The sequence below is a fragment of the Vanellus vanellus genome (genome assembly GCF_965231255.1).
Source record: "Vanellus vanellus genome assembly, chromosome: 19".
Lineage (NCBI taxonomy): Eukaryota > Metazoa > Chordata > Aves > Charadriiformes > Charadriidae > Vanellus > Vanellus vanellus.
In genome coordinates this window covers 4,757,964-4,773,372 of record NC_138924.1, presented here as the reverse complement: position 1 = coordinate 4,773,372, position 15,409 = coordinate 4,757,964, and the positions used below count along the sequence as shown (strand labels likewise).

The 15,409-nt window shown below is 45.3% G+C and overlaps 1 protein-coding gene across 1 annotated transcript in view; it reads right to left on the bottom strand.

Annotated features, from left to right (window-relative positions):
* The window catches only part of COL26A1 (collagen type XXVI alpha 1 chain), a gene marked incomplete at both ends in the record, with an annotated part of 175,349 nt that overhangs the window by 44,514 nt on the left and 115,426 nt on the right, over nucleotides 1–15,409 (bottom strand). Inside the window, one exon of the mRNA XM_082493295.1 lies at nucleotides 10,959–11,000. Coding sequence (XP_082349421.1) covers nucleotides 10,959–11,000 — 42 coding nt within the window. The remainder of the gene's footprint in view (nucleotides 1–10,958; nucleotides 11,001–15,409) is intronic.

The window sequence follows — 15,409 nt, the reverse complement described above, 5'->3', positions numbered from 1 at the left end:
CATGGGGTCGCAGGTCAGAGTTTTGTGCAAAACGGCAAAGAAACCTCTTGGCATCTCTGCCCCATTTCTCAGCTCTGACAGCCCACGCTCGTTTGTATACCCAGAGTCTCTGCAGAATATTAAAAGGGCTTTTGGTTTCCCTACAGCCAGATGCTCTGTAGATATAAATTGCACAGCTCAACTGAAGTCAAGGGATCAAGGCTCTGTCTCTCTTTTTCTTGATGGATTACTCCAAAATTCATATTTCAGAGGGGCGGCGAAGGAGGTGGTTTATAGCATATGAAAGGGGAGAGAATTCTGGAATCACAAAGCCTTTGTTTAAATAAATACAATCTTTGCAGCCGTTTTTTTGAAGATTGTATTTTGCCATTACAAGAAATTTCAACCATGCAATGCAATGGGGCGTAGCACCCAGTCAGGTTTCGGGACATAAGAATTGCATTTGCAGCTCATGCTTCAACCTGCTCGGGACTCTAAACAATGCACTTTCCTCCTCCAAGTCTTGCTTTCCTTTCATCCATTTTTAGCGTAATGTTTCTTCTGTAAAGGACCCGAGGTCAGAGGATGAAAAATGACCAAATGTTACGTACACACAGAGAAATAAATGAGTATATTTATTTCTGTGATAAAACCTGCCTGGCAGCTCTTCTTTCCATCTAATAAAGTCCACCGCTTCCATTGCACCTTTCAGAGATGGACGTGCACAGAGAGGACAAACTCAGTTATCCCTAAGGCAGGGGGAGGGAAGCAGAGCCGCGTCAAGGCCATGCCAACAGCCCACGTTTACAGCACGGGGAACACAACAGCTTTCACTCCACACCAGCGGCTGCGCAATCAGGACTACTCAGAGCAGGTCTCCACGCACCACACTGTCACGGTTCAGAGTGCACTGTCTTACAAAGCAGTAATATACAACTTGAGTAGGTCCAGTCTGAAGAAAATTTTGTCTTTCAAAGGAAGCAGGAGACCCGCTTTTCTCAGTTAGTTGACACCTTTCTCCAGGACACGTTCAGAGTAGTCTGAACAAATCTGGAAAAGCATAAGTCAAGTCAGCTAAATTAGTCCAGGCAACCACGTTTCTTTGTAAGGAGAAAAGGATGAAGCTTAAAACTCCTGAGGGAAGTAGGAAGCACAGCTAACTTCCACTGTCAACTCGGGGAGCACCTGAGATGTTATGCACCAGAGATGTTATATTTGGCCACTAGCAAGAGAAACCACCGACCACTAACCCCTCCATCCACTTGTTGCCACACACATACATGCAGGGTAGCCAGAAAAAAAAACAAAACAAACAAAACCAAACCAAAAACCAGTGATGCTTTCAGACTCCAGCACAGGAGAAATTTCAAGACAAACTCCACAGTAGAAATACGAACACAGATCTCCTGTGCCTACCTAGGTGGCCCTCAGCAGGGGACAGCCAGCCTGGGCTTGCATCTCCACCCCTCTTTAATTTGTCTGATTTGACCCTTCCAGCCTTTTTACATGGATACTGAGTTTCCCTAAGTAGTTTATGTTCTGGCCCTTTGCAAAAGCTTTCGCCAGTGCTTGTGAAGGATAGCAGGCCCGAGCCATAAATCACAGCCAACCTGGGATCTGTTTTTTCAACACGTTTCCTCTAATGAGAGTCAGATGTTGGCTAGATAGACTTTATTAATTGTACTTGTTTAGAATCAGTCATGTCTGTAGCTCTGTAACGGGGTTTGAGCATGTGAAAGGCAACGGGCTGACAGCAACCATGGAGAGGAGGAACACGTGTGTCGCCCGGTAGCCTCTGGTCTGAAGAGCAAACGGGAATCAAAGGTCTGGAGAGCCGTGGGAGGGAAGGACTCCTACTGGCATATCGCACGCCCTGGCCACAGCTCAGGACCCAGTCAGCTGGAGTAAGAACTGTTTCTCCGTAGGGGAAGCTCTCCGAGTTTTGTTTAGTATAGGATCATTAAGACTCAGCTGCAAGAGCCTCTCAGTTTACTACCATGATATTTACTTGTCGTGTGCATTCCAAATTTTCACCTTTTGGCAAAGACAGTGGCGAGGGAAGAGCCCCAGACGGCCGTGGTCTCTCCCAGCACTGATGCGGGGATAGACAGCCCAAGGCACGTGACCGAAAAAAGAAGAGCTCGTTAGGTCCCTCTTCTCCCCAACACATCAGCACGTTCAGCTGCAGGGGAAATCTGTACCCTCGCTGAATTGCAAACACAGCATGCTCTAACCTAAGGGCATGAGGACTGGATGCGCACAGAACACACCACCCTACAGCGGCCCTTCTGTTTCGGCAGTACAGAGAGGGCTGAGCGAGGCTGGGTCTCGCCCACGAGCAAACGTGGAAGGAAAGAGAGAGGAAGGAGGTAAAGCATCTTTCTTTTTGCCCCTTTTCTGGGTCCAATAACTACCAAAAACCGTAGGCTACTCGCTTTCAACACACAGTTCCTCTAACCCCAAGGTCAAAACCAGCACTGACAAAGCCCCACAACATTTCCGCTCAGCGTGACCGTTAGCGTAAAGTATCTCACAGATAAGGAACTGGTGGCTCAAAGAAATTTAAAGATGGTCTCATTGACCAAAGATGGTTTGTTCTCTCCCACAGTTTTCACATCAGGATTTTGCAGGATGGAATGTTTTATTTTCACCTGTAAATTGTGAGTTATTAGGCTGCCTATCAACAGGAAACAGAACACCTACAGAGTATCACGGCCAAAATTTCTCCATTTGTAATCTCTCTCTCTTATATCTCTATTACAATAACCCTCACCCTTAACTTTGCTGGCTATCTTTAAGAAGCAGCTCAAATTTCCTTTCTTACGAGAACTGCCATCTGATCTTTTTCTGCTTGTAAAATATTCATACTTCATTTTCACATCTACTTTCTTCTACCTTCTTTAACAGGAAAAGGGTTTTTTTCCCCTGAATAGGCAATAAATATTTTTTCATTATCAAGATATTCTGTGATTTTGAAGTGTCTGTAAAAAAACATGAGGAAAACTGAGTGAAAAAGTTTACCACACAATGCACTTTTGGAGTAACAACTACTATTCGAGAACCCACATAGAATTTGGTATGTAGTTTCAAGTGAAAAAAATGGGTGGAATTTTTAAAATTTTTGCAATATTTTCTCCAGATGTTTTTTAAAATAATTTTCATAGTTTCTTAATGATGTGTTTCAGTCTTAAGTTTTGAAATAGCATTTATTTCAAAACTCACCTAAATTAAAAATGAAATGAACTAATTAAATAGCCTTAAGTGAAACATTCGCTTCGGGTCAATTGAAATAATTTGGGTTGACCCAAACCCATATTTTAGTCATTAAGTTGTGTCAAAACCCTACAAATTTCCATTTCAGTTTCTCCCAAATAATTTTTCTTTCCAATTTTTTGGTTTGGCAAATGGACCCAAAAGCCCCCTCCATTCTTCACCCAGGTCTATTCTTAAACAGCTCACATCACTCACATTGTTTTATTTAAAATTTCACACATGCACACTCCCACACCACTAACTAATTTTATACATAATTGCTCTCAGCCTGGGGATTTGGGCTCTTTCACAGCGCCAGAGATCTATTTGCTGGTTAGGCCTGTGCTCTGTTAGCATATGGAATTAGATCATGATCATTTATTCACAGGCAACCGCGAGTTGCGAGATCCATGTTCAATCCATCTTCATCTGTCAGAGTAAGATTTAGCAGGGAATGGCTGGATTTTGATGCAACGGGTTTTGCTAGAAATGTATTACCTATTATTTTTAGAAACACCGAGGACGTTTTACCGAGGACGTAGCCCAGCATAGTTGCCTGAAGACTGAAATGACCCTGATAAGGAAGGTTTTACCTATCCAGCATGAGTCTGTTAAAGCTCTGCTGTGTATGGAGCTGCTGAACATGGTGCGCCCAAGCAATGCCGGTGGTACTGTGGGTGCTCAGTACATCTGATATTGTACAAAACAACCCTCCCGTGAGCCCTTTACTCCCCTGCTTCGCCACTGTACCACAGCATGGCTGTAAAGCGCACCGAAGCAAATAAAAAGCCAGAAAATAAAGACACACAGGTAGTATGAACAATATGTATCCACAAACCTTTCACAGCAAGACAGGGCTACGTGCAAGCTAGATTAAGAGTCTCTAGACTAAAAGGAGGGAGCCCACGTGCCTTCCTTCCCCCAAGCCCCCACCGGGACTGGGGCTCCTTCCCAGGGCAAAACCACCTCCTCCCATAGCTGGTCAAGTCCTCACTATGCCAAAATCCAGCATCTGATACCCACCACCATTGAAGCAGACTCATTTCTCTATCAGTCCCTGATCTATGATGTGAAGTGATACTCAGTGGGACCTGGCTAACTCTTCTGACCCCAGTCCAAGCACGCACGGGAACCCCACTACACTTGAAAGTTCATCTCCAATTGAGGTAGTCTCACATCCCTTATAGAAGAGACTGCTTTTCCGTGCTGGGAGAAGCAATCAGGGGAAAAATGCAGTCAAAATATGGCGTAATGTAACATGAAATAAGGAAGCAGACAGGACAAAAGGAAACATTTGAATCAAGGCTTACCATAAAGTCTGGAGGGACTCTTATAATACTGGTTCTGCACCTGTGTATCACAGGTCAGAGAATCTCTCACAGTCTCGAGCCAAACAACGTGTGCTTAACTGGAGTATGTCTTTCAGAAAGACACTCTAGAGCCAGACAACCTAGGTTGCTTTAGTGAACTGCATCCAAAGTTAGCCATTGTATAAAAAAATATGCATCTTGTTTCCAGTTTGGATTTCTGACATTAAATTCTACCCCTGCTTTGAGTTTTATTACACTTCAGTCTGCAAGGACTAAAGACGCCTTCTAGGGTTAGATGCCTTCTCTCCCCACAAAGTCCCTATAACCCATAAACATGTTACATTTCAGATGTTCAGTCAAGCACTAGTGGTTCCTCATCCAGAACATTTAGCACTGGCTTCCTTTAGCCAAGACAAAAAAATTAGCTGAAAGACCAATATTGAAAACAATAGTTTAACCAACTGAAAAGGATGGTCTGAATTCAGAAAGAATTTGCCTCCCTTAACATCAAAATACTATGTATTAGTATTATTAGTGCCAGGGGCACTTTTGCAAAGCTTTGATTTCTCAGGTCAATATTTCAGCTTCAGGTTCAACCCACCGTGGTTTGTCTGTTCTCCCACACTTCACTCCTCCCCGGGGCACCCCACAGCCCTCGTTCAACACACCACTGCTCTACACAAGGCTAATGACTGTCACCCAGCACTTGAGAGCTGGAGCAAAATGGTTCAAGGCTGCAAGATAGTCTCTTGAGAATCATTACTCCACCTAATTCTGCTAATTACCCTTTGTTGGCCTTTTATCTAAATCCCTCTGAGCCTTGCAATGGCTCAGAGAGATCTGAGCAGCAGAAAGAGGAATCCCTTCCACATTTCTCTGCAGCTTCAATTTTGTTCTCTGAGACACAAGGGACACCGGCGAGTCAGGAGACCCAGCGCATCCCTCGTCTCATCTATGTGGTCCCCATAATGTGAAGAACAAGGTAACCCTTGCATCAGATTAGTGGCTAGGACAAGGCTGTGCAAATGACTTCTTTTTGTTTGTTCTTTTTTGTGATTCCCTTATTAACTTCTGGATGAAGAAAAATGAGTAGAAGAAATATCCACTTGGGGTTAGCCAGGGACGTTTCATTTTCAGTTTTAGATTTTTAACTCTTCAAAATAGCTACACCAGACTACTTCTCTAACTCGTTTTAGAATGAAAAATCAGAGGATAGCCATAATCAAAATGTTTTCCAGAATTCCTGCATCCTGTTACTTTAACCCAGAACTCAAAGGGATCTGGGGATCCCTTTACCTTCCGGTGGGACCGAGCCCTCCTTCTTCACAGTTTGCTTATTTGTGCTTTCTCTGATTTATGATATCTACACAACAATGAGCACCATAGTGTAAGTGTCTCCTAAGAGACATCATGCTGTTGGTAGTTTGAGGAGCTCCATTTTTTGGTTCTAGCTGCCTCCACCTTGAAACTCTCCTAAAAAATGCCTTAAATGGCAAGTTTAGAGCCACGACTGAAAGCCCAGCATCTGGCGAGATTTCTCCTGGAACGTGGCAAGCATTGGGTAAGGCTGGGCGTCAGCCAATCTTCTCTCCCACGCCTGTCACCCCACGCACTCAGTCCCAATATTATGTTACTCTTACAGCTGTGGAGGATTTGACAATGAATTTTGACCCTCCCTGTGAGCACTGATGAGGAACAAACGGGGAGAACAGGCAGTGAGTCCAAAATGGACAAATGCAGAATGGCGCAATTTGTCTGCAATGCACCAAGAAGGAACCAAATATCTCCAGAGACACCTTCATTCCTCCCAACCCCACACCTTCTTCTCACGACAGCTCAGCATCAATAAGCACCTCTGAGCACCAGGCAACAATACACTGGCAAATAAACCCAGTCCAGGGCTTTAAAATTAAACAGCTAGAGGATAGCTCCAGAGGCTCAATGCTCAGTCACCGGTGCCTGCTGCCACATGATGCCGCTGGCAACAGGGATGAGGTTGGCACTTTCAAACAAGCACAGCGTCAGATTGCAACTGGAAGGAACAATCATCATTCTCCTGCAAAGGAGCTCCCAGGTTTCATACACACAGAGTTTAGCCCAAACCGCACCATCAGGAAACCTGAGGGCACTTAAAGAAATCAAATCTCTTAACTGTTTAAGTTCACCCTTCTCCATGAAATGTGTCTGGAAGACACTCTCAAGCACTTCACCAAAGTTAATTGCCCGAACCCAAACCCTCACAGCCCACAAATCCTTTAAACTTTGAGAACTGACTTAATGTTGAACAGCTGCCAGGCACTCGTTCGCTTGCAGCCACAGGAAGAGCTTTCTTATCGATAAACGGGGATTCCTGTGTATGCAACACCCAGTAATGGCAATGGAAACGACTCAGTCAAATGCCTCTGCTTCAAGATTAGGATATGCTCAAAAGGTTGCAGGCAGCATAAAAGCGCTAAGTGCAGCTACAGGCCGAGCAAGATGCACATTCAAAATAAACAATGGAACAGTCCCCTTCCAGAAGTGTGAGGACAGCCAGCGTGGGGGACGCTATAAAAACGTCGACATTTGCTATAAATTGCTGTGCTTCAAGACCCAAGACGCTACGGTTTTCCTCAATAGGAAATAACTGGGCTATCTCCAAAAACTGTTGGTAAATGAGGACTTTAATGGTGACAATTGCATCAGTACAAAAGCAATCTCCTATTTTAGCCCAATTAGTGCTGTGCTAAATCATCAGCCCAGGCCTTGCCTTTTGCAGTTGAAAGAGACACATCTGTGAGGCTCTTCTGCTGCATGTGTTTTGTATTATATTCTAGCACAATATGTATAAACTAACGCTATTCTACACTTACACAGCACCTCGTCTGGAAATCTGAAAGCGATTTATGAATGGTGGGCATCTGTGACATTTTACAGATGGAAATTGAGGCACGGAGGGATTCAGTAATTAGCCCCAGACTTGCACAATGCGTCAGCTGCAGAGCAGAGACCATTATTTGTTGTGTAGTAACATCTAGTGTCCAAACACAGAGGGAGACAAGTCTTTCCCCCCCTAAAATGTACACGCATGCCCAAAAATGCCACCCACGTCTGCGTTCAGACCAAGACCATTGAGGAACAGTCAGTGTGAACGCGTACCCTAAAGCAGAGCCTCCCCGCATAGACAGGTCCCTCCATTCCTGCAATACAAACGCAGACCAGAAGAAGGGTTAATATGCCTGAAAGTTTGTCTGCTTTTTCCACATCAGTTGATCCAATAAAAAAGATTGATTCTCCCCGCAAATCTGGCCTCGCTTTAACAAATCATTTGATTTGACACAAAGGACTATATTCAGATAGTTTAAATTCCACTTTAGTCCCTGAAACTAAAGTTTCTGATGGGCTGAATACTCAGAAACAGCCAATAGGAAAAACCAGGCAGAGACACCCACCTTGGGTAGGGTTGAAAGTGGCTGAGTGCGGCCAGAAGCATCTGCACATCTCTCCACAGTGTAGTGCTTATGAGCCTACGAGGAACATTAGTGTCTTACCAAAAACAGACAGCCCTTTCTATACCTTCAAGAAATACAGCGGCAACTCCCACTCCTGAAGCACCTCCAGTATGTAAGCGTAACACTGTACTACCTGCCCACCTTGCCCAAGACAGATGCCAGGAGCGACACTCCCAAGGTATTGGGATCCAGATCCCCAAGGGGTAGAAAAAGCCCATGACAAAATTCAAGCAATCCAGGCACTTATATTAGAAAATTTTCAACTTTTTTAGCTTGAAAAGATAGAAAAGCATCTGCAGCCAGATTTCTATTGCAATGTAAAACAGACCGAATTCTTAGCTCTCCATTATTCCCTCTTAGTCCTGCCTATATCAAAGTTAATGAACTCTGCAGTTGGAAGGAGCTGATTTTACAGTCGTCCTTCCCTTGGTCTACTCATTCTCTACTTATCTGGCATGTTTCCCTCTAAAATGGAGAAGAGTAAATCCTCGTGTCATATGGTGCCACGTACACCTTACACTGCAAAGATTTTGTTATCTAGTCTCCAGGGAAGTTGTGGAATCCCTCCTGCACGTTTCATTGTTCATTTCAGAATAGTCATCTCCCCTCCCCAGACCACAGAGCGCAAGGCCCGACCACACTAGGGGCAACACATCTCTGCCCTGCTGTCTGGCCCCATACTTCCAAAGAGTTTCACCTACATCCTAAATTTCAGTGTATTATTTGGAAGCTAAATGACTAAGAGCAAACCATAGAAGGAAACATCTTCAAACACAGGACAACTAGAGGAATCCCAGGCCAAATTCCTGATAAGGAGGATTCCTTGCACAGTCAAAAAAAGACCCTATAAAAACCCAGCCAATATCCTCTAACCCCCACTGGCAGATTAGCAGAACAATAAGAGCATCAGTTAGATTTTGCCTGGATGAAACCTTGAGGATGCACGGAAGTGCGCAATGGAGTAAGCCACAGTTTAAAACAATTTAATATCTGGTCTCCTCAGAGGGCCATAATGTGCAGAGGACAGGACTATTCTTGACTTCTACGAACACAGAACAGGAAAGATGTTGAAAAGGGCACAGGCATCAAGGGAGAACCTGAAGCACAAAGTGGAGAGACACCAAGGAAACAAATTGCCACTTTAAGATGACAATCCAGAAACAAGACTGGCCTGTGGCAGGACCGATAATAAAGGTTGCAGAAGATTTAAATGTAATTCCTGCTGTTACAATACTTTCCCACGTGTCCCTGGACATGTCACTTAGTTCCTCTGCATGGCAGTTCCAATACGAGGGTCAATGGGATAAGCACATTCGTGTGCCAGGACATGCTCAGGTAACAGAGAAGCAGTAAGCAATAGCATTCCCAAGCATGGAAGAGGACATGAAAGAGAACAAGGATGGAAACTGAAGGATCCTTCTCCCCTAGAAGAGCTAGGACTGACTTCTCTATTCGGACACTGATTTTTTTCCTGATACAATGAGAACTAAGAACTTCAAGGAAGGACCTGAAGTCATTAGGCACTCCAAATGCCCTCTGGTCTCCACAGTAAGCACTGGGAATAGGTGTTGGGCATCTTCAGTTTCAGGGTCCCACCCAAGAAATGCAGTGCTGCACATTTGAGGCAGATCCTTCCCAGGTTGCCATCTCTGCCCTGCTTGGCTACTGCCCGCTCCAGCCGTGCCTGGGATGAACGACCAATTCTACGCTGAACAACCGTGGCTAATGAGGAATCAGAGGCATGTTCTGTAACATCCATGGGCAGAGCACACAAAGAGAGAGGAACTGCAGCTAGAGCATGAAGCACATCTCCAACTGAGGTAGGGGCAGAAAGACAGATGCCCGTCCTAATTTAAGGCTTCCTAGGAGCTTTTGGGTTATGGGATGCTTATTTTCCTGCCGAGTGTGTGTTCAGCAAGGACAGCAGAGGCAGGTCAGCGTGAGCTCTTCATGCCCTTGCATACCGCTGCTTTCACAAAACTGGCCTTTTGGAGTAACTCGTCTGCTTAGCATATGTGCTGCTTCAAAGGTCCTATGATTTTCATCTTCCACAAAACCTGCACATGGCCGTCAGGTACAAAGGCTCCCATGTAAATTCCTGCTTCTTATTGATTAACAATCATTAGGGATACAGGATCAAATTTAAAACCTTGGTTGGGCTTCTGCACATGCACCAGAGCACTTTCTAGCCATTTTTACCACCAGTTTGGAGACACACAGTTCATGCACTGGCAAGCAGCAAATAAGCTCTCATTCATTTTCAACTTTTAGAACCATTTCATTTTTCTCAGGGGAGGCTGTTCAGAGACTCCAACACAAGTGTCACAGAAACACTCGGGCACGAGGAGACACCAGGCTGCTGGATGCCAATGGCTGACAAACCTCTCTCCTCACGGGAGAGCCTGCAATTGTCACCAAGGTCACAGCCACCTTCCCTTTGAGTGCTCTGCAGCACACACCTCATTGAGCCGACCCCCCTTCTGGCTCTTCTCCACATACCACCCGCAAAGATTGATGAGGAGCACGAACAAGTTAGGGAAAACAGGGGGATGAGTTTTAATTGCAAAGAAGAGAGCACAACAGGCACCCTGGGACAGCCACAGGGTCTGTGGAACCCGGTATCCCCTCTCAGACACTGACCCAAGGAAAAGCACAAGCAGGACAGCCCCCCAGCTGCTCCTCAGGTGCTGCCTGGGCAATTCCCTGAATCTGAGAGGAGCAGGGCATTTCCAGCTCCCCTTTTCCTTGCCCTCCAGATACCTAAGGGAAACTGAGGCAAAAAGCAGGCAAAGACTTGCAGACCCCCTCCCATATGCTTCCCCCGCCAAGCAAAGGGCATCCCTAGCTGCCACAGCCCCCACCCAGGAGTGCACCCCACTTCGCTCTTAGGCTCTGCTTTTCCGTGATGTTCGTGTTGCCCACTTACGGTCCTGGTTGGAAAAGTAACCATACTGGCGGCCAGATGAACCTGCGGGGGGGAGACAAGGCAATTATCACTGGGAACGTGTCAAACCCTCGCCCTGCACAGCATTGGTTCAGCAGAGAAAAAGTTTACTCAGCTTGCGGAGCAAAACTTGGTAAGGAATGAAAGAGCCTTCGCTCTCCCCGCTCAGCTCGTTTGCGCTCTTGCCAGCACTTCCCCCCTTCCCACCCACAGCAAGACATGCATGCACAGACGCACACGCTCGTGCTCTCAAAGTGCTGAAATAAGCCTGTAAAAGAGCCCCGTGCCTCTATTGGAGATGATGCTTCCAAGAAATACAACCACAGAAAAACCTACTGAATGAAACAGGCTGCAGCAATCCACTCTGGTTGAACGTAAAAGGGACTTGGGGTTGGTTTGGGGTTTTTTTGGTTTGGGTTTTTTTTTTGGATAATGGCAGCCGCTGCCTCAATTGCACGCTATGGGGGAAAAATGGTCCTGGGTTCAAAGAGGGAAGGCAGCTGCTGTCATTCTGGCTGAGCCATGGGAAGAAGAACCAGGCATGTTCCCAGTGACTGGTGTGTATGCCAAAAAACAAGTTTGTGACAACAAGAAGAGAAGGAATCAAGACGGGTGGGAAGGCCTTTAGCAGTATGGGCACATCAGCATCTCCTAACATTTAGGAAATCAGAGTACACTATAGAGGGGATGTCTGCCCCCAGCTCTGCCGGGGCTACCTTGTGAGCTGGGCCAGTTACCCCACTTCTAGAGTTTTTTCTATCTCCAAGTGTAAAACCAGAGATGATGACTCCAACTGCCTTTGTAAACCAGTCTGAGGTCTGTAAAAACCTAATTATTTAGGTCTCTGAACCACAAAGCACTTTCATCTGGGAAGCACAATATATGAGAAAATCAGTGTCTGTGTTTTCTTGCACAGAAGGGTAAAAAAGGAAAAAGAAAAATGCTAAGCAAGCTGAGGAAATAATTGTCTTAGTACCAAAAAATTCCCACAGCACTGGAGGATGACGGTCACACTGAAGTGATGTATATTAGTCATGATCAGCACACATAAAACCATTTTGAAGATACTAACTACAAACAACTGTTACAAGATTTTACAAGAGTGTGTTTGTTGTACCAGTGTCTAGAAACATCACATTAAAAACAAACAAACAAGATCAGATAATTGCTTTGAATATGGTTTTTGTTAGTTTGGGGTCCTAGATGGTTTTGCACACATGCCTAGAAAGCTGAGCAGCAGGCTTGCTTATTGTCCTCCTACTCATCTTCACTGGGAGGAACGTGAGATGTTGGTGCAACTACACCAATGCAAATCTGGACGAAGCCTGGAGTCCCTTAAGATCCTCAAACACTCACTAAAACCCACACAGATTTATTTGGAGGACTGATGCTTTAATACTCCTCCAGTTCTTCTGTGTCACCTCAAGCTTTAAAGCGCACAAGCAGTGATAATGGGCCAAGTCCAGTCCCGCAGTCAGTGTTACATTCCTCCTAAAGCCATCCTTTGAGGGAAGTAAATAGAGACTTGGCTGCTGGTGTGACGCCCAGCAGCTGTTTCCGTAGCGTTGGGCAAGCGTGGGACATGTGGATGAATAGAATCCTGCCATGAATGGACGCCAACCCTGTCTTACCCCTTTTTCTTAAAGAAATTCTGTCTCAGAGGAACCTGCCCCCAAGTCTCTCACAGGATTGTCAATGTGAGGAATCTTTTCAGCTGGTTTAATCCAAGATTTGGGGTTCAAGTGATGCTCATTCGGCAAGGACATGGTAAATCAGATCAGGGACCCAAGGGGATGTTCCCATAAAGTCCCACTATGGCTTTGTTTAGATGAGCAACCACAGCATGTGCTGCACCACTCACACTGCTTCTAGCCTTACCAACTCCAGCAGTGGGAGCTGGGCGACAACGCCTGCCGTTAGGAAATCCCATACGGAGAAGGCGATGGCCATGCTGCAGCCTTTCCTACAAGCGTTACCTGTTATCAGCTGCGTTATCAGCTCCAAGCCATGTCAGCACGTCCTGCAACCTCATCTCTGGCTGCAGAGAAGAGAGCAGGCAAGCAGGGATGTGGGACACATCCTAAGCCAGGGCAGCAACCTGGCTGGATCAAAGTGTTACTGTGTAAGTGCAAAGACAGAAAACACGGTACTTATTAAGTGAGACTTTCCTGTTGTGTGGCCAGGACCAGTTTTGCTTCTATGTGAGCAGCAGCTGCAACCTCCCAGATAAACTCAGCAGGAGCCACACAGGTGAGTCCCGGCCTCCCACAGAAACCTCTCTCCAGACACTCCAGCTCCTGACCCTTTCAAACGTGATGGGTTTCTAACTCTCATATCTCTTACTGTAGGCTTGTCTTAAGCCACAGTAGTGCCCTGATTCACAGAAGGAGGTCAAAAACACTCTGCTCCCTGTCTTTGTTACAGCAGACACAATTGCAAGTGAGGACTGGGATGCAGCTCCAGCACCTTCTTCACCTCCCTGAGACATCCAGCTAGGGGAACTCCTATCCTTCGCCCCCCGAGAGGAAGCAGGGTGAAGCTCAGTTACCCAGATCAGCTACCACCCAAAGAAAGAATCCCAGGGAAGACTCAAAGAGCCTAGCAATGAGTTACCTTGGACCCCAGCAGCCACCCTCCATGTCAGGGTTGGACACACCAGATGTAAGAGGAGTGCTGAGAAGCAAGAGCTGATCTTCACTTTTTAAAACCCTTATGCCAAGTCTAGCCAACCTGAGGTCCCAAAGCAATATGTGACAGAAAATTAAAGCCAGGTCAAGCCCCCAGACAAGATGCTGGAGGCTACAAGGCCATACAAGGTATGTCTTGTGCACTTGCAACAGCAACACTCAGACGGGTCGTTCTCCTAAAGCATCCCCTTCTAACTGAGATTGTCATTTCGACCAGAATCCCAAAGAGCTGTATCAACGCAGCACACTGTTTTGTGACTGTACTCTCTGGAAGAGGTGGACTGATGTGGAAGAGAATTCATCTAGTCTTCCAGTGTCTTACCAGGTTTGAGGACTTAACATAAGAGCAACCAAGAGCATTTTATATGTGATTTCTGGGTATGGGTGGTCACAGAAAACGGATATGTCACAGACAGTGCAACATGTCACTTTGGTTCCAAAAGCCTCGCATCACTATAGAGCGTTCAAACTAACTGCAAGCCATAACAAAATTCTCAGAACCACATAGTTTTGCACTATGAACCAAACAATGTAATAACCACTATGAAATGAATTTTCCACCAAATGAATTATTCCACCATTAACAGCAACTACAAACCACCAAGTTCTGCTTCTACTTTGAGGAGCAGATAAAGATTCCAGTTTAGTCCTTTCCAGTTAAAATTAGATAAATGTTTTATGCCTTCTGCAAGAACTGCAGAGTCAACAGAAATACCGAAGGCCAAATCCAGAGGGACCCTGTTACTAGCTCAAGATCCTCCAGAGTTAAACAGCATCCACAGAGCGGCATAGGAAGTTTCTCCCTTTGCACATCAGTGCCAGGTCGAGATCAATGACATCAAAAAAATGTTTACAAGGTCTTTTCCATAACAGCAACAAGAAAGAAAAAACTAAATCACAAACATTGCAAAAGAAAGGCCAGTCAAAGGTAGAAATGTATTCCACAGCCCCGCGCAGGGAATCCATTTCTGGACAGCTGCCTGAAACTCTGCATCCGCCTTGTGCTGGCTCAACCCCCACTGCTCTTGGCAGGTGAGATAGAAAATTGGTTATAAAATGAGCCCTATATTTTATAAGTTTCATAAACGTTTTTTTTTAAAAAAACTAGAATATGAGGTATTCTCAGAGATCCTGTGCCAGAGAGTAATGTGGTCTAACTTGGAAACAGAGTTACCACCTGTTCATGGCAACTACTCTTTTAATCTTCATTTCTGTTTTATGAGCTGACCAACACTATTTTATTAGCTGACAATTAGTTTAGGTTGATTTAATTAAACAAAATTGATTACAATTCCTCTTCTTTCTTCGAGGGCAAACTTTCTGCAGGACTAGGAGTTTGAAAAACTTGGGCCCTGTATCAATAAAGCTATATACCAGATCTTTTTTTGACAAAAACAATCACATGACAATTCAGGTAAATATGTGTCAGCGGACACAGATGTTCTAGGTAGGCGTTAAAAAACAAAAGGCAGGCTCTGGCTTTCTGGTTGAAAACAGAGGTGACAGTTTGACAGGTAGCACGACCACTTAAGCTTAACTGGTTTAAGAAGTTGCTGCTTTTGTTTTTAGAATGAGTGCGTCTGCACCTCCCAGATGGACAGTATACCAGATAGGAAAGAGAGAGCTGAAAAGTAACCCAATCTGAAAAAAAACCTACTTTATTATTTTTCAGGGAGATCAATTGCTTAAACTCTGTGGCTGCCGAGACACCTGAGTCAGTGGGACAGAAGGGGCAGTGCAGGGGTG